The sequence below is a fragment of the Symsagittifera roscoffensis genome, chromosome 8 (assembly GCF_963678635.1).
Source record: "Symsagittifera roscoffensis chromosome 8, txSymRosc1.1, whole genome shotgun sequence".
Taxonomy (NCBI): Eukaryota; Metazoa; Xenacoelomorpha; order Acoela; family Convolutidae; genus Symsagittifera; species Symsagittifera roscoffensis.
The window spans coordinates 29,177,075-29,196,613 of record NC_087069.1 but is presented as its reverse complement, the minus strand read 5'-3'; the positions used below and the strand labels follow the sequence as shown (position 1 = coordinate 29,196,613).

Genomic DNA, 19,539 nt, shown 5'->3' with positions numbered 1-19,539 from the left:
CAAACTTGGTGCCCCTAATGCAACAGAACAAATTGAGAATGACCGCCAGACTATATCGAATGTGCTCACATGCCTAGATGAAGGTCCATAAGCTCGGACATATCGACAATATTGAACCACTCGGAAGATTTGACAAAGGCAAAAAACGGCCACGAACAGTTCTCGTAAGGTTCAAAACAGAATTTGCCCCACAAAAGATATTAGCAAAAGCGTATCTGATGATAGACTATGACAAAAAATTCTATATTTCCCCGCCTCTTTCGGAAAGTGGCAGGAAAATAGAACAGAAGGTTTTGAAAAAACGACTTGAACTACTCGATGTAGAAAACGTTGACAGACAAGTTCTCAAATCCGCAATCTGAAACTGTATCGCGGGGAAAAAGTTAGTCAAAATAGACTGACTATCACCATGTTCACTAACTCAGGCAAGAGTACACGTGCTTTTTCTTTTTTTAACACGCGATCTATTGCTAAATTCAATGCAATTGATTGTTTACGGCTAGAAACATTTGCATATACACCTTCAGTAATCGCTGTGACAGAATCATGGTTGAAAGATTTCAAGCATGATTCATTTTTTCATGAAATATCGGGATACATAAAATTCTGCAGAGACAGATCACAAAAAATCATGTTAAAGTTATTCAGCACATTAAACCAAGTTTCAACAAATTTGAGTATCAAATATTCCACTGTCAGTTTCAACAAACAACTTACCTGGTGTTCTCATTATATCACCCCCAGTACACAATTACGAAGACAAAGATATCATAAAGGACATATCACAGAACATCAAGGTTATTACTGAAAAAGTTAGAAACATTTTAGTTATCACAGGTTATGCAAACAGACTAGATCTCTCAACTTTCACAGAAGAATTCCAGTTGACCACCATTGTCCGTGAACCATCCTCAGTTGACCACCATCCTCGGTGTTACTCGGTCGAAGTTTTTAGTTCAACCGTTCAGACTGACCACAAAGCAATTTTTGCCAAACTAACACAATTGCACATTGTCCCTGCTATCAGACGTACAGACCATTTTCTGGACATCGCCGTCAAAACAAAGAAGCACTCCAGAAAGCAATCCTGGAAAATAATTGGGCAGAAGTTCTAGACAATGTGTATATTCAATTCACTGAAAATGTAGTCTGCAGAAAAATAGAAGAATATCCCGGTTATAAAATTGAATATGTCAGACAGAGATCCACAATATGTGTCTCCGCTATTAAAAAAACTTCTTAAACGGCGAGCTCGCTATTTCAAACAACGTCGCCTCAGAGATGCTAACAACCTATCAGAACGAATGGGAACTCTAATAGCCAGAAACAGATCTAGTGAATTGGCAGAATTAAAAAGGTTCGGCTGAATCGAACTCCCCAGAGTCCATTTGCCTTGATTTCAAGTCGAGCGTCATCTTCAGTAGTGGTTATTTTGTTGTGAAAGCTTTCGCCTTCCAACGATTGAAATTTCGGCTCTATTTCAACATCATGGCATACTTCGTCCAGGAATGTCGCCAAGATATCGCGAATTTCATTATGTCTTAGGTGAGTGTATCCACCTTCGGGACAGTGTAAGGAGTGGGTCAGTGTGAACGGTTGTCAACACGGGCATGTACGTGGGGTGTTTGGAGGTTCCCATCCATATCTCAGATGTAATCCATCTTTAAACTCTGATTTGTTGAGAGAGAAATTGTATTTTTTAGGGGGACCACGCTTAGCCAAATCGATGCTCCTTTCTGTGACGCTATAGCTGACACTAAGGCTCTAGTTCCAGAATCGAAGAAAATGAAGAAAACTCTCAGAAATTTGTGACAAAATGTTTTAAAATGTTACATAATAGTTGTTACATAATTTCAGTGATATTTGTAAAGTTTTGATTAGTTGAATTTTTAAAATTTTGAAGTAATGATGTGTGTGACACTTTTTATGATCTTTGATTATTTTGTACAGATAGTTTAGAATTTTTAAAACCTGAAGATGCACAAAATGTGCGAAAACGTTTGTTTGAATTTACAGTTTTATCGCATTCTCAAAATATTTAGATGTAAAATTTTGAAACCCTACGGCGTTGAGCCAATTCTCAATTACAGTCTCTCCTACAAGGAGACGTAATTTTAAATTTATTTTTCCCTTGTTTTAGTGGAGAAATCTTTTTAGTTGAAAAATCTTTTCATATTTTACCATGTTAGAATTGAAATGTTCTACATTGTAGCAGCTAGCTCACTCTACCACAGCCTGGAACAACTTAGCAACCCGGAATAAGAACAATTTCTACCCAAAATTTTGGCTATTCCGGGACTTTTTTTAAACCCGAACACCACGAACCCACAGAAGAACCTCGCAAGCCTACTCTGCAGGGCACCTCTAGCAGAAAAACGTCAAGTGGTGGTGTGGCACGACATCATCAATTATTTTATCAACAGCCACCGCACAAACAATTTCAGAGCTTGCACTGCAGAGGAATTGACAGAAATCCTGAAGACACTGACAAATTTCAGCGCAATTGTATACTGTCAGAGAAACGGTACACCGGATATCAGGAACCAGCTGATCAGCTCGGGTATTCTGGTCATTCCTATTACAAAGTGTCGCATTTCAAAGAGGAAGAGAAGAACGGAGCTGGTCAACGAATATCAGGCACTGCACCAGGACGTCCAGCTGGAGCTAAATTCTTTGAGGATTGTGTTCGAACACCAAGACAACCTGCCAGCTGTCTTGTCCAAGCTTCGTTCAAACACGAAAAAGAAACCTCAATCGAGAAGGAGGGCGGAGAAAAGAAGACTGGTGAACATAGGCGAAGCAACTGTTGGTCGGACTGACGAGGAGGCTTCAACGGAGAGGGTGAGTTAAACTTGTGTTATTTGAGTTGCTTTGTGTCACGTGAGGTTTATTCCTCGTGGCCTGCAAACCAATGAGCACAGTTGTACTCCCACCTCCATTCTTGATTTGGACTTTGGAAAACAAACTCATTTGGAAATTAGTCCGTGATTATGCGTCCATATATGTTAAATTTATCAACTGTCACAAACGTGTTAAATTTTTGAGAGTTTGTCTGGAAAACGACATTATACCTGATTTTTTGAGGTTCAGGGTACCGGAAAATGGGTTGTTTTCGAACCAAGCGGTACACAGTTTTCAGACAAAACTTCTAAGAATGGAGATAAACAAGGCAAGGACAGATGAAAAAAACGTTGAAGTCAAAGTAGAAAGGGCGAGAGGCGCAGTACAGATGGGTGTAGATGAGAAGTTTTGTCCTTCGGTAATTGAATATTTAAGTCTTAGGGGAGAAAGACAAACAGCAACAGTCAAAGAGACCCATCAGAAGAAGCTAATGAAAATATCAGGAAGGCAAGACCGACCTCTAGAGAAGCAAGGTGAGGGTTCGGCAAGAGCTTTTGATGATGTTGAATTACCAAATTGGGTACAACAAGTGTTGGCATTAGGGCCAAAGCATCCCGTCAGGGATAAATTTATTGAGACACACTTTCTCGCCGACATTGACATCTTTCTATCGGATCTCAAAAATCGTAAAGTCCCCGGGGAGGCCCTTTGTGAGATCCAAGCTGTGGCCAAAGCCTATGCTAAGAGGGTGAAACAAACACCATCTGACAAAGGCGTTGAGAAGGCCCGAAAGTATCTGAAGAGTAATGGATTAGTTTCAGTACCGTATGACAAAGGCGTGGGTTTTTGTGTAATGAGAAAGGACACCTACGAGAACAAGTTGTCGGATACATTAGATTCAAATCAATTCAGCAGAAGTAAAGGAACAAGTGATGCGGTTGTTTTGAAGATAGAAAGAGACATCAATAAGGAGTTGTTGGCTATGAGGAAAAAAGATGAAATAAGTGAGAGTCTCTACACAAGGATGAGGTCTACTGGTGGGCATCCCGCCATGCTTTATGGAATCGCGAAAGTGCATAAAGTGAATACCCCATTAAGACCGGTCCTCTCCTTGCCTGGTAGCTCTTATTATAACTTGAACAAAGTTCTTGCTAAATTTTTTGAGAAAATTGAGGGCGCAAACATCGAAACCAACTCACTAGATGCGAGAGAAAACTTAGAGAGCACTAATCTTGAGCCCAATGAAAACTTGATATCTCTCGATGTGAAGAGTTTGTACACAAATGTTCCACTGAAAGAAGCGATAGACATGGCTCTGAGAAAACTGTATGAGCAAGATGAACCACCATCAATTGCTAGGAAAACCATGAAGAGATTGTTGAACATGGCAGTTAGTCAAGTCCATTTCAAGTGCAATGAAAAATGGTACGTTCAGAAAGATGGTTTGGCAATGGGGGCATCTCTTGCCGTTATTTTAGCAAATCTTTGGCTGAAGCAGTACGAAACTGCATTATCAAGGGATATTCCCGAAATGTTTTTGCCCGTGAAAGATCTTCACGGAATATGTCCCGAGTGCAATAAGAAAGTCACGTACAGGTCAAAAGGTGTAGAATGTGAATGCTGAACTGGTATCACGTAAAATGCGGTGATATATCAGATGATGAGTATCGAAATATAAGTGAAACCGTCTGGTACTGCAGAAAATACATCGCATTAAGGGAAAAAAATAAGTCAGGGCAACAATCTAAATTGTTTCTCCGTTACGTTGATGATATAGTGAGAACAGTGAAGGGTGATCCTGAAAAAGTGCTACGGGCTGCAAACTTACTACATCCAAATTTACAGTTCACAATAGAGACACCAAACACAAACAGAACTTTGGCATTTTTGGATTCACAATTTAGTATTGACAAAAGCAGGAAAATTAGCTGTGGGTGGTATCAAAAACCAACAGATACAGGTACCATACTCAATTTTAGAAGCTGCGCCCCCTTCAGTACAAGAGAAGTGTGATTGAAGGAATTGTTCACCGGGTTTTCCGCAGTACGTCAACATGGGAAGAATATGATAAAGCCATGAAAATCAACCGTGAGCAGTGGTTGGATAACCAATATCCGGAAAGTTGGTCGTCGCGGGTTGCATCCCATGCCCTTGAAAAGATCATCAGCGAGGGCAAAAACAAAAAGAACATGGCTGAGAAAAAGAAGCCCTGTGATTATAGCAGTGATTCACCACCCATCTTGATGGTCCAATATAGGGGGAATCACAGTCAGACATTAGCAAAAAAAGTGCGCGATATCACGAATGCGCTGATAATATTCACGACGAGGAAATTGAAAACTTGTATGCCCTCTCTAAAATCCTCCTTTTCCAGTGAACTGAAAACAAAAGTGGTGGCTAAAACAACAAAATTTTGAAACAACTTACATGTTACCACAAAAATTAGCCACAAAACGAAAATGTGAAAAAAAATGAAGAAAACTCTCAGAAATTTGTGACAAAATGTTTTAAAATGTTACATAATAGTTGTTATATAATTTCAGTGATAATTGTAAAGTTTTGATTGGTAAATTTTTAAAATTTTGAAGTAATGATGTGTGTGAAACTTTTTATGATCTTTGATCATTTTGTACAGATAGTTTAGAATTTTTGAAACCTGAAGATGCACAAAATGTGCAAAAACGTTTGTTTGAATTTACAATTTTAATTCATTCTCTAAATTTATTGTCAGTTTTTTCTCTGATAAGCATCTTTCCATAATTTTAGGTTTTTTTGAGAAAGTGATGTTCTGTTTCTCAGTTTTTGAAGTTTCTATTTATACGAGTTTGTTCCCTTTCAGCTATTTCTGTATCACTGTTTTCTAACCGATCACAAATGGCTCGTGACCACTCATTATTTTTGGAAAAGTCCGTGTTACTGAGGAGGTCTAATCCTCCCATTCTTAAAGGTAGTGCAAAAAGGTTGCGATCTTCATCGGTTATATGGTTTTTACCAGTATTACTAGGAAGTAGCTGCTGTCTTACGTTTTTCTCAATTTCACCCATTTTCTTAATTGCTTCCGGAGTTGTTCTGGTTAGAAGCTTAATTTGTTTTGAACTCTCTTTGTGTAGCAGGAGTACGCGTTTTGTGGTGATGTTTTAGCTATATTGGAAAACTTTTTAGTTAGGGTAGCTGTCTTTTCAATTTCGCTTTCGATGTACTTATCGCATAATGATGGTGTTCCTATGACCGATCCAAGGACTCTAAAACCGTCTACCATTGTAATATTTGTGCCTTCGAATACTTTTATGGCGCTTTCACGACAGTTTTCCTTTACTATGAGTTGACACTTGGAAGGCTTCACATTGTACCCGAAAGCCTTTCCGTGCACATCTAGGTTGTCCAGTATTACACGGAGACTCCTATGATCACCTGCAGCAATTCCATCATCTGCAGACCACTTTTGGAATACATTTGGTTTTTGCAGGAGCTCAATCAGTGGGATTATGCCCATTCCGTACATAGCCATTGCGAGAGAATCACCTTGCGTTGTGCCTTCGATAGATGTCAAAACCGTGTTATTGACATATAAATTTGAGGGATGTTTATATGAGTTGGCCAGCGCATGATGTAGTGCCGGACAAAAGATTTCTACATTTTTTAGAGCAAGTTCTCTATTGAGGGAGTTGAAGGCGTTTTCTGCATCAATAAGTAGTATGGCTTCTTTTTCCTGTTTGGATTATTTTGGGGATAATAAGCACATTTGGGTTAAACTTATGAAATATCAATTTTATTAAAAATCTCCAATCATTAGCAAAGTCTGAAACTGTAGATGAGTTATCATTAAAGCCGGCTACTATAGTAACACAGTTCAGTTTCTGCGAGGGATAGCATGAGACAGTAGCGGCAAGGTCGGCTAGTTTTGCACCTCTATACGAGTGAACTGTGGCTCCGACATCTTTGGGGCTGCAGTACTTGGTACTTGAGGTTCCTATTACCAATTTCCTGCTCCACGTGGGTAGCCACTTCGGCCTGTATTTCGGCAAGGATATTCACTAAACAGGGTACAGAACAGACAAAACAAGAGAAAGAAAGGATTGTAAATCGATTGTAGAGAAATAGATTTAAAAAACAAATAAAAAAGAAATGAAAGCGATTACAACCTGGTTTTTCACGGGTGGAGGTTCCGGCGGTGATGTCCGGGTAGAGGGGGTGTATCGCGGCTTGACGAGCTTGTCTCTAAATTCCCGTACCGGGCCTTCTTCTTACAAGCGTACGATTGAGCGTATCATATCACATGAAACTATTGAATAAGTTTATCACAACAATTTGGCTAAGCTCAATGGATGTCTGGTTGAAGTGAGTTAATATCCTTCTCCATTCGAAGTGAGTTAATATCCTTCTCTATTTCAGCATCATGGCATAGTTCGTCCAGGAGTGTCGCAAAGGTATTGCGAATTTCATTATGTCTTAGGTGAGTGTATCCACCTTTGGGACAGTGTATGGAGTGGGTCAGTGAGAACGGTTGTCCACACGGGCATGTATGTGGGGTGTTTGGAGGTTCCCATCCATATCTCAGATGTAATCCATCTTTAAACTCTGATTTGTTAAGAGAGAAATTGTATTTCTTTAGGGGGAGCACGCTTAGCCAATTCGATGCTCCTTTCTGTGACGCTAAATATATTGTCAGTGTTTTCTCTGATGAGCAATTTTCCATCAACAGAGTAGTGAAAATTGCTCACAGATCGAGTTACTCAAAAAAAAAAAAACTAAAAGTACGAAACATAATAACACGAAGAGACGAAGTTTTATTCCAGAAGATCGAGAAAAATGGGTCACACTTTTTACAAGGTCTACTGCCTGCGCAACGGGAAAGTAATATTAATACTCGTCCCACTCGTGGACGAACTCCCTACATGCTGCCAAAGATTTGTACGGAATCATTCATTTTTAAATAGGTGCTAGATTGTCAGATTTTAACTCTGATCGATTTGTTACTGGAGAACAGTCTTTTAATTAAGATTTTTTTCTTGTCTTCTTCTTCTTTGTGAAGTTTTCATAAGTTCTTCGAAAAATCTAAAATGAACTAAGAAGCGTCACATCTTGGAAACGAATAGCAACTGAGCAGTCGCATTTGGACGCAGGATTTATAACTACTGAGATTACTCTTCTAATACCCAAATACAAAGCTGGGAAACTCAAATTTTGATACACTTAACCTTAAGTTTCCTAAGCCAGGTACTTTTTTGAGAAACAGAAAAAATATCACATCTCGAAAACTACCAAGGTTTCAGCAGTCTAATTTGATGGCAATAATCGCAATCTTTGAAGTTACTCTAACAGTACACAACTACAGGGTTGGGAATTTCACTTTAGTGAATTATTTTGTAATAAATATATATATATATATATATATATATATATATATATATATATATATATATATATATATTTATAATTTGAGTTTTCTGAAAATTTCCAAAAAAATCTCTAAAATCGTCTGATCTCTTAAACTATAGAGATTTTGAGAATTTGGAGGCCGAATTCGCAACTCCTGGGATTACTTACTGCCCCAACTACAGGTTAGAAATTTCAAACTTTGAAAGAAAAAAAATATATTTAATTTGCATGAAAATGTTTTGAAAAAATCACTAAAAACGTCATATCTGGAAAACTGCCAGGTTTTGAGCAGTCATATTTGGAGGCAAAACCAAACTTGCAACTACTGAGTGTACCCCGACAAAGCCTCACTACACTGATAGTAATGTTAAGTTTTGTGAAGTTTTTTAATGTAATTTCTCTGAAAATTAAGTTACCTACATTGGAGGCGCTGCTTATTAGGAAAGAGAGACCGGCAATAAACACGCGCGACGTGTTTAGAAGTAGGGAGCTGACACTAAGGCTTTTGCTCCAGAACCAAATAATTTTGGCTAAAACCAAAAGTGTCAAAATTTGTGACAAAGTGTTTGAAATTGTCACATGATAGTAGTAACATAATTTCAGTTATATTTTTAAAGTTTTGATTGGTTGAATTTTTTAGATTTTGAAATGATGTGTATGACACTTTTTATGATCTTTGATCTTTTTGTACAGATAGTTTAGAATATTTAAAACCTGAAGATGTACAAAAATAAGAGAAAACGTTTGTTTAAATTTACAATTTTAACACCTTCTAAAAATTTGTGCAATTACCCCGGATTGGCACAGTCAAACCAGCGGCGGCACTACAAAATGACAAAAAAGGCCTTAGTGATCGATTATTAGTAAAAAAGAGGGTCGGAATAATCTGGAATTTTTTAAATTACGAAATTTTGATTCTCAACGGTCTGTTTCTGAGAAATGCAGAAAACGGTTATATTTAGCGAAGAAATCAGTAGAAAACAGTGTAACATTTGCCCGGAAGTACATATCGACGGAAAATGAAGCTACGTTGTAAAACGACTGGCTAGCGTCTAAACACAGCTTTTCATTCTTTTAACCGTCTCTGCTAAAGCCAGTTTTTTTTGTGGTCCTTTTAACGTCGGGCCGACAACATTGCTACCGTTTTGGGCTTCGGCCAGAACGCTCAATTTAACTCAATTACATGCAAAAATAGTGAGCTCAAGGCTGGAATTCAGTATCCCCAGATCACGAATTCACGAATTCATTCCTAAAAACAGGGCTTCTTCTTATTCATTATAATACGATTGTCTTCATTCAGCAGATATATATCAGTTGTGTAACTATTTCTCTTAGCGACTCTAAGAAAACCCAATGGTTTCAGTGTCCCTTATGCGTTGATGTAAAATCTGTTAATAAAGCAACAATAGCTAATGGTTTAGTGCTAGACACATATGTTAATACAGCCATCTCAAATGTCCGAGTACTCAAAAGAGTACCAAAAGATTCGCGTGTTCCCTTGGCGGAAAGTCTGTCGGACAAAATAAATGACATCGTCTACAATGTAAAAAATGTTACAAAATAGCTATTTTTTTAACGTCGTTCTTGTTTTTTTTTGGAGCAACCGAAAAGAAAGGGACGCAAACTGACCACAAGCATGAGCTCTTTGATAAATAAAAAATTTCGAGCAAATGACGTGTCACTTCCAAACCCCATCCCCAAGTTTCAAGCCCGCCTCTGAGTGACCTCGAGCAGAGAATAAAGTTAATAAGTAGTAAGCTCGATGAAGGAAATGTAAAAAGAGGAATAAAGCTTACTGCTTCGGATGATAAAAATGCTCCTTTTTCAACTGATAACTATCAAAAATTGTTGTCCTGAGCACCCTCAGCGAGCCAAATTTGCAGCTCGAAATCCAAAAAATTTGTATAGTTTTTTCGTAACCGATTTTGATCTATACAAAGCGATAATGTCCTTTCCGAACGGATCAGCAGCAGGTCCTGATAAAATAGTTCCTCAAAGTTTCAAAGATCTTGTTAGTAAGTCGAATGGCGGTGCAGGACTTAATTTTCTGAAATCACTTACTTAGCTGATAAACCTCATTGGAGATGGCAAAATACCCGAACCCCTAAGACCTTTCTTTTTTGGGCGCAAAGCTTATCGCCCTCATAAAGATAGACGGAGGGTTGAGACCGATTGCCATAGGCAACACGCTGAGACGTATCGCGTCTAAATGCGCTGGAAGCAAGGCCCTCTCCGAGCGATAAAAAATTTTCGGAAATGTACAGGTAGGATGCGGTTCCAAACGAGGAGCAGAATTAGCTGCACACTTGTTTCGAAACCTAATTGAATGCGACGACAATCGAAAATGCACTGTTCTTTTAAAACTAGATTTTAAGATGCCTTTAACTCTCTAAATAGAGAAACAATGCTGAATCATGTTTATTCAAATCGCCCCGAATGGTATAATTACACCCATTGAGCGTAGGGTAAACCCAGTTACCTTTTTTACCGAAGCTCTGTCATAATGTCAGAAGACGAAACTCAGCAAGGTGACAGTGACCCTGAAGCCCCACCCCTTTTTGCGGAAAAAAATCAGAGAATAGTCAAACAGTTGGAGTCGAAAATTAACATTTGGTATTTAGATGAAGGAAATTTAGCCGACGACTATAAGGTAATAATCCGGGACCTTAAAATCATTTTGAAATCGGAACAATTTACGGCTTGAGCTTGAACTCTAAGAAGTGCGAAATTTGTTTTTTTGGGACCGACTACAAGTACACAGTATAATTCAATTTTAACAGAATTTCGAAAAATTTGCCCCGAAAACCAAAGAAGAACTCCTAATTTTAGGATCTTCAATCGGCGAGCTTTGCCGAAAAGAATTGCTCGACGAAAGAGTTAAGGAGCTTGAAAATATCTCGGATGTCATTGACAAACTAGACGTCCATTATAGTTTTTGTCTCCTGAAAAATTGCTTTAGCATGCCAAAACTCCTATATTTTTTGCGTACGAGCCCTTATTTTTTGCAAAATGATTTTTTGGAACGCTACGACAATTTACTAAGAAATTTGTTATGCAAGATCACTAACGTGAAAATGGATGATAACCAGTTTATACGAGCAGTTTTTCCGGCAGCCAAACATGGCTTGGGCGTTTCTTCCGCTCGTCTACTCGCTTTACCCGCTTTCTTAGCCTCAGCAGTAGGAGCAAAACATGTCTTGAGCGAAATCTTTGGTTTGGAGCATGTGGATGGAACCTATGATAATGCACTTAAACGGTGGTTTGAATTTGGAAAAAGTGAAATTTCTCCTGAAAATGAAATCCTAAAAAAATGGACGGAGCCAATTTTTGACAGCGAAATTACAGATTTGATTTTACTACTCGAACCAACGGACGTAAAAAGATTCAATGCATTTCAAGATAAATTTGGCTCCTAATGGTTGAATGTCATGCCTTGCAAAAATTTAAGGTTAAAACTGTAACAACTCAGAATTGCGATAGGACTTCGAGAAGGCTCAAACATATGCGAACGGTATAAATGAGTGTGCAGAAAAGACGTTACCGAGGATGATTGGCATAGTCTTTCTAGCCTCAAAAGTGCAGGGAGATTCTCTAGGCATTCAAACCTGAATGCCCATAAAAATTAGAGCTTATCTTCTACTCACATTCCCTCTGTTTTAGAACCACTACACCTCTACAGGACCAATCAGAAGCGACCAGACGGTTTAACGCCCGTTCCATGGGCTGTTGGTAAGCAACTATTGTGGGATGTCACGGTAGTAGACTCCTTAGCCCCTTATAGGATTAACGCCAGGTCTGTTTGTAACCCTGGTACGGCTGCCGCTGAAGCGGAAGAGCAAAAAAAACACAAGTATAAAGATCTCGTAGATGATGGATATCTTTTTGAACCGCTAGCTTTTGAAGTTCAGGGCGCGGCCGGCCCCAGCACAGAAATTTTTTTGAGCAAGCTTCGTAAGAACTTAAGCATATGCACTGAGGAACCCAGAGCAGGCAGCTTTTTAAAACAGAGAATCTCCCTGGCAATACAGATTGCGAACGCCGCTTGCGTACTCTGAACAATAAATGAAAAAATAATTTTCGACGAATTTTTTTTGTAACACTTGTATATTATATTTTCTCGTGTTAGGTGTTTTTATTGAAGAAACGTAACCCGTATCGACTTTAACTGAAAAGGACTTAAACTCTTGTCATCTTCTTTTATAAAAAAAATTGTTCAAAAATCTTAAAACTACATCCAACATAGACAATTCTGTCTGTGCTACAACCGAGGAGGGTAGATTTTGATTGACAATTCTCTGGATGCATTAAAATCGACTTGATTTGTTCCTAACAATTTGCCGATGTATTTATATAGCGAAGAGATTTTTGCTAAAATGTAACTTTCAAACATTTTTGCAACTATGTGCAGCGTCAGGATTTTTACAATAAACTAACCTAAGTTACGGTAAATTATCAATTTACAAATGTTATTTACAAAAATTCACATACACTTTGTGAATTAGTTAGTGTTCACAAAATGTATACCAACGCTTTTTATATAGCGTTGGTATAGCCCTATCCAACCTGTGCACGTACCGTCGCATGACGGAAGAGCCCATTTTAAATGACCTTTTTTATTCTTATAACTGAAAACTAAACGTTGAACATTGCAATGACTGGGTTTCTATACATTGTTGTGTTAAACTTATTAAATAGATTTGTTATCTTTGATGTTTGTGCCTGTTTATGGAGCCTCCTCTGAGGGATTTTAGAGACAGGTCTGTCAAGTGGCTTTCTGTGGGCAGGTGGGAAACTGGAACTGGCTTGAGGAGTCTGGTGGTGCACCGCTGGACCTACTGAGCTCGGGTGAGATTGTTCTTTTTTTTTTATTTTTATAATTCGATTTTAAAATTTAAGTTAATTTAGTTGTCTTTTATTTTTTGATTTGCTGTTTTGTAAAATTCTCACTAACCGCTTATCATGGGTTAGTTCAGTCCCCTAAAGTCCAGTCAAAATCCTTTTTTTTAACCTTTATGCTGCGTCAAGGTGAGAAAAAACAACAAAGAGTGTACAAGCAAAGATTCAGGACTGATAAATTCCTAAAAACAGGGCTACGTCTTATTTATTATATTACGATTGTCTTCATTCAGCAGATATATACCAGTTGTGTAAATATTTCTCTTAGCGACTCTAAGAAAACCCAATGGTTTCAGTGTCCTTTATGCGATGATGTAAAATTTTTTAATAAAGCAACAATAGCTAATGGTTTAGTGCTAGACATTTATGTTAAAACAGCCATCTCAAATGTCCAAGTACTCAAAAGAGTACCAAAAGACTCGCGTGTTCCCTTGGCGGAAAGTCTGTCGGACAAAATAAATGACATTGTCTAAATTTTTTAACGTCATTCTTGTTTTTTTTTTTGGAGCAACCGAAAAGAAGTGGACGCAAACAGACCACAAGCATGAGCTCTATGATAAATAAAAAAATTCGAGCAAATGACGTGTCACTTCCAAAACCCCATCCCCAAGTTTCAAGCCCGCCTCTGAGTGACCTCGAGCAGAGAATAAAGTTAATAAGTAGCAAGCTCGATGAAGGAAATGTAAAAGGAGCAATATGGCTTGCTGCTTCGGATGACAAAATTGCTCCTTTTTCAACTGATAACTATCAAAAATTGTTGTCTAAGCACCCTCAGTGAGCCAAATTTGCAGCTCCAAATCCAGCAAAATTGGATAGTTTTTTCGTAACCGATTTCGACCAATACAAAGGGATAATGTCCTTTCCAAACGCATCAGCAGCAGGTCCTGATAAAATAGTTCCTCAAATTTTTAAAGATCTTGTTAGTAAGTCGAATGGCAGTGCAGGACTTAATTTTCTGAAATCGCTTATTAAGCTGATAAACCTCATTGGAGATGGCAAAATACCCGAACCACTAAGATCTTTCATTTTTGGCGCAAAGCTTATCGCCCTCATAAAGATAGACGGAGGGTGGAGACCGATTGCCATAGGCAACACGCTGAGACGTCTTGCGTCTAAATGCGCTGGAAACAAGGCCCTCTCCGAGCGACAAAATTCTTTCGGAAACGTACAGGTAGGATGCGGTACCAAACGAGGAGCAGAAATAGCTGCGCACTCGTTTCGAAACCTAATTAAACGCGACGACAATCCAAATTGCACTGTTCTTTTAAAACTAGATTTTAAGAATGCCTTTAACTCTCTCAACAGAGAAACAAGGCTGAATCATGTTTATTCAAATCGCCCCGAATTGTATAATTACCTCCATTGCGCGTATGGTAAACCTAGTTACCTTTTTTACGGAAGCTCTGTCATAATGTCAGAAGACGGAACTCAGCAAGGTGATCCTGAAGCCCCACCCTTTTTTGCGGAAACATTTCATACACTAGTCAAACAGTTGGAGTCGAAAATTAACATCTGGTATTTAGATGATGGGAATTTAGCCGACGACTATAAGGTAGTACTCCGGGACCTTAAAAACATTTTGAAATCGGAACAAAATTACGACCTGAGCTTGAACACTGAGAAGTGCGAACTTTGTTTTTTGGGACCGACTACTAGTACATAGTATAATTCAATTTTAAAATAATTTCGAAAAATATGCCCCAAAAAAATAAAAAAAAGAAGAACTCCTCATTTTAGGATCTCCAATCGGCCAACTTTGCCGAAAAGAATTGTTCGATGAAAAAATTAAGGAGCTTGAAAAAATCTCGGATGTCATTGACAAACTAGACGCCCATTATGGTTTTTACCTCCTGAAATATTGCTTTAGCATGCCAAAACTCCTATATTTTTTGCGTATGAGCCCTTGTTTTTTGCAAAAAGATTTTTTGGAACGCTACGATAAATTACTAAGAAATTCGTTATGCATGGTCACTAACGTAAAAATGGATGACAATCAGTTTTTACAAGCAGTTCTCCCGGCAGCCTAAGGTGGCTTGTGTGTTTCTTCCGCTCGTCTACTCGCTTTACCCGCTTTCTTAGCCTCAGCAGTAGGAGCAAAAGATGCCTTGAGCAAAATCTTTGATTTGGAGCATGTGGATGGAACCTATGATGTTGCGCTTAAACGAGGGTTGGAACTTGGAAAAATTGAAATTGCTCCTGAAAATGAAATCAAAAAAATTGGACGGAGCCAATTTTTGACAGCAAAATTGCGGACTTGATTTTTCGACTCGAACCAAAGGACGTAAAAAGATTCAACGCGTTCCAAAATAGATTTGGCTAACAATAGTTGAACGTCATCCCGTGCATAAATTTTAGGTTAAAACTGTCGAACCAACAACTCAGAATTGCGATAGGACTTCGATTAGGCTCAAAAATATGCGAACGGAATAAATGCGTGTGCGGAAAAGACGTTACCGAGGATGGTTGGCATGGTCTTTCGTGTCGCAAAAATACAGGGAGATTCTCTAGGCATTCAAACCTGAATGCCCTTATAAAGCAGATTTTATCTTCGTCTCACATTCCGTCTGTTTTAGAACCACGACACCTCTTCAGGACCGATTAGTAGTAGTAGTAGTAGTAGTAGTGTAGGCTTTAGGATTTCTCCATGGGTTTTGAACCCTCGTTTATAAGTTCATAATTTTTCCCGGTGGGTTGCAGTTTCCACACCAGCAAAGAATTCTCCACATACACAAGTTGTTTTCTGCAAAATTTCTGTTGAAGAATTTCCAAAACGTGTTTGTTATAGATATTTTCAGGCTGTCATAATCTTGATTTTCGAAGTCCACAATTTGGCTAAAGTAGTTGTATAGCGTATTAGAACGTATATAATAATTTTCATTTGACTTTTTCAGTCTTGTTGCATGAACAGCAATCTCACCACGTGTTGCTTGTCTCGTTCGTGATTCGTTTTTATGAATAATTGTATTCAAATCAATGTCATGTTTATTTTTTAGTAGTGAAACTAAGTACAATATGTCGTGTAATTCAAAGTACATTGAGAGTGGAAGGAGCTTTAAAAATTTCAGTCTTTCAGTATAACTCATTTTGAAGTTATTTGTAATCCAAGATGTCGCTCGTTTTTGTACTCTTTCTAGTTGTCTTAATTCTGCTTTGTTCGGATACCATGTTTGCGATGCATAGCTTATGATTGGTACGATGTATCCGCAGTATAAGTTTAATTTTGACTTTAATGATGTTTTTTTCGAGATATTTCGTTTGATTTTGTAAAAAGCTCCCATTGCTTTTGATATGCGATTTTCAGCATTTACTGACCACGAAAGGTTGTCACACATTAAAATACCTAAGTCTTTTTGGGTCTTTGCGGTATCAACATTTGTATTAAATAGTGTAACTTCCATTTTCCCTTTGAGGTTTAACAAATTACATTTATCTTCATTCAGCGGCATTTTATTTTCTTTGCACCATTTTTCAACATTTGCCGTGTCTTTTTGCAGATGAATTTCTTCAGTAGACAAGATCTTCATATCGTCACAATAGCCAAAACAATCTGAATTCTCAATGCATTTGGGAAAGTCGTTAATGAATATGATAAAAAGTAGAGGGCCAAGAATTGAGCCCTGTGGTACACCGCTAGTTACTTCTTTCAGAGTTGATGAACTTTTATTGATTTTCACAAACTGCATTCTATCTGTTAGATAGTCTTGTATTATGTCTTGTATTTGAATGCTTAGACCTATGTTCCGTAGTTTGGCGACTAGGATACTATGAGGAACTTTATCAAAGGCTTTAGAAAAATCTAGGTAAAGGACTGATAGTGTTTGAACATTTTTGTCATCGTAGAGTTCATATACGTTGCTCAAAAATTGTACCATTTGTAGTACTGCTGACTTTTTTTGCCGGAAGCCGTATTGTGCGTTTTCCAGGAAAGGTTGAACTTTGGGGTATATATTATCAAAGATAATTTTTTCGAAGACCTTCGAGGCGGAGCATAAGAGGCTAATTGGGCGGTAGCACTCAACTGACGCCTTGTTCTTTTCTTTAAAAATTGGGGCCACTTGACTTGTTTTCCAGTAGGTCGTAAAGAGCCGCTTGTTAATGAATGTGCGGAAGAGAAGATAGAGCGATTTTGACAGAGTTTCAGAAAGATTTTTTAGGATTATATTACCTATACCATCAAAACCTGACGCTTTATTTGTTAAAAGATTTTTGAGAATGTATTGAATTTTGGTTTCTTCAATGTGTAATTGTGTACAGATTTCTTCTGTAGGAGAACAGTTTGTATTTCGTGCGAGAGGGTTAGGAATTGATTCCTTTTGATATACACTGATGAAAAATTCGTTAAAAAATGTAGCTTTTTGGGTGTCATCTCTTGTGGATTTTTCCTTGTAGAACATTTTTTGGGGATATTTCCTGGAACTACTTATTTTGTTCAAGTATTTTTGCAGGTCACTGAATCGTCTACTGCTTGTTACTGTTTCTTCGTAAATTGCTTGATCTTCAGTCAATGCTATTTGAAGATTTTTTTCCAGTTTTTTGTGTTTTAGGATAATGCTTAAATTAGGTTTGTTTTGCCGATCGATACGCCGTTTTAAGGTTTGTACTCTTTTTAGCATGTGAGACGTACTTGGCTTCACCCACGGGGGGAGAGTTGATCTGTGTGATGTAACCTTGGGTACATTGTTCTTTATTTTGTCCCATAACCATGCATACCACTGACGAAGGAGCTCATTTACATTACTGTAACAATACGGTATGAAAGGTTTGTCTTTTATTTCTTGATTTATTATCTTCCAATCGGCTCTGTTAAACGCCAGACTTTCATCTTTGTTTATTTCTTTGATACTGGCTTCCATGTTAATTGTTGCAGAGTAAGCATAATGATCTGAGCAAGAAACTTTGTCGATGCTGTATGCGTTTGTTGCTGAATGGTCCGTGTGCCAGTTGAGTATTACTCCAGGGTTGTTTGTTAATAAAACATCAAGCTGCTTTTTTTTGGAGTCGAATAATTGTTCATAGTCAAGTTCAATGAGCTTTTTTAACACTGCATTTTCATATTTGTCTTTTGAGTGCATCATTTTCCAATGAGTGTATTCAAAATTTATATCTCCCGTAATCGACACTGCGTTACAGTTGTGTTGTATTTGTAATTTTGTTAGGTTTTCGAACAAACTGATGAAGTTTTGTTGTTTCCATTGGTATTTACTGTTTTTCGGGGGATTATAAACACAGCAGAGTATTTGATGATGCCCAGTTTCACCTGTTAGTTTGACCACTATGCATTCTTCATTTTCTATTTGAGCATCAATTTCTTCGTAATGCACATTTTCTTTTATCGCCATGAGTACGCCTCCGTGATTGGTTTTTAAAGTGGAGTTTTTTCTATCTTTGCGAATTATATTAAAACCAGCCAAATGCAGAGCTTTATCTGGTATTTCCTTTACCAGCCATGTCTCTGTGAGACATAGTATATCGTAGTCTGTTTGTAAAATGGCATTTGAAAGAGCTATTCTTCTGTTGATGTCTAAAATACTTCTGACATTTAGGCATAACATTTTTAAATACTTGGCAGTAGGTAGTCAATTGCTTTCTTCGACTTTTTTCCAATTTCCACTTTCTTCGTCATATTGGTAAAGGACAAGGTCCCTTAGCCTTAGGTTTTTAGCTGATACTCCAGTTTCTATCATTGTTCGTCTTTTCATAAGATTTTTGTTCTCAATCAGAAATTCACTTGGGCTGAGCTCTTTTGACACAAAGACAGTTTTGTCGTAGTTTTTCAATTTTGCCAAGGACATTAGTATCAGTCGTTTTTGCCATTCATTTGAAACATTTACAACTATTGTGCGTGGCCTTTTTCCTTCTTCGTATTTTCCTAAACGTTTTAAATCTGTGATTTTTGCTTCAACTGTTAAGAACGCAAACAGTTTGTTCACATCTTCCAAGTCGTGTTCGTGTCTATCTCTTGAACTTTTTGAGCCCAGTTCAAGCAGTCCTCTTATCCGGATTCCGTTATAGCTTGATTCTGGTTTGTTTAAGGCAGGTTGCTTTGGCTCATTTCTGTTTTGTGGTTTTTTGCTTGTTTCATCTATCTTTTGCTTAAGTGAATCTATCTCTTGTTTAAAAGTAGAGTATTGTTCGGCAATTTCATTTAGTTTTGTTTCAGCAATGGATGGACGGGTTTGCATCAAATCGTTGATCATCGACTCTTTCAGTTACAGAGCAGGAGGACGTTCTGGCTGATCTCCGAAATTCCAAGGATGGCAGTTTCAGATATTCCAGTGCATGTTTTTGTCATGTGCATAACATCGCCACAGGCAATGCAATTAAAGATTTGACTTTTGTTTGTGATCGGCTTTTTGCATGTTTTACAAGATTTCTCAGATGCTTGCGAGACGCTAGCATTTCTGCGTCTTTCTTCTGAGCCCA

At 38.0% G+C, this 19,539-nt stretch overlaps 3 protein-coding genes across 4 annotated transcripts in view; 2 read left to right on the top strand and 1 right to left on the bottom strand.

The window, feature by feature from the left end:
- The window catches only part of LOC134852881 (putative pre-mRNA-splicing factor ATP-dependent RNA helicase PRP1), a 53,991-nt gene that overhangs the window by 30,958 nt on the left and 3,494 nt on the right, over positions 1-19,539 (bottom strand). The gene's annotated exons all lie outside the window — the stretch shown is intronic.
- LOC134853535 (uncharacterized) lies at positions 3,155-4,465 on the top strand. Its single transcript, XM_063869534.1, has 2 exons — positions 3,155-4,228; positions 4,277-4,465. Exons 1-2 carry the CDS (start codon positions 3,155-3,157, stop codon positions 4,463-4,465), a joined length of 1,263 nt encoding a protein of 420 aa, XP_063725604.1.
- LOC134852880 (piwi-like protein 1) overlaps positions 12,901-19,539 on the top strand; it is a 50,838-nt gene continuing 44,199 nt past the window's right edge. Inside the window, exon 1 of the mRNA XM_063868724.1 lies at positions 12,901-12,917. The gene's annotated coding sequence lies outside the window, so the exon portion shown is untranslated. The remainder of the gene's footprint in view (positions 12,918-19,539) is intronic.

What these genes read in the sequence shown, in the direction of transcription:
- LOC134853535 (XM_063869534.1), top strand. Translation starts at nt 3,155, where the DNA reads ATGGAGATAAACAAGGCAAGGACAGATGAAAAAAACGTTGAAGTCAAA. An exon ending in TGAAGAGATTGTTGAACATG is followed by an intron (nt 4,229 to 4,276) that starts GCAGTTAGTCAA and finishes TGGTACGTTCAG; the next exon opens with AAAGATGGTTTGGCAATGGG.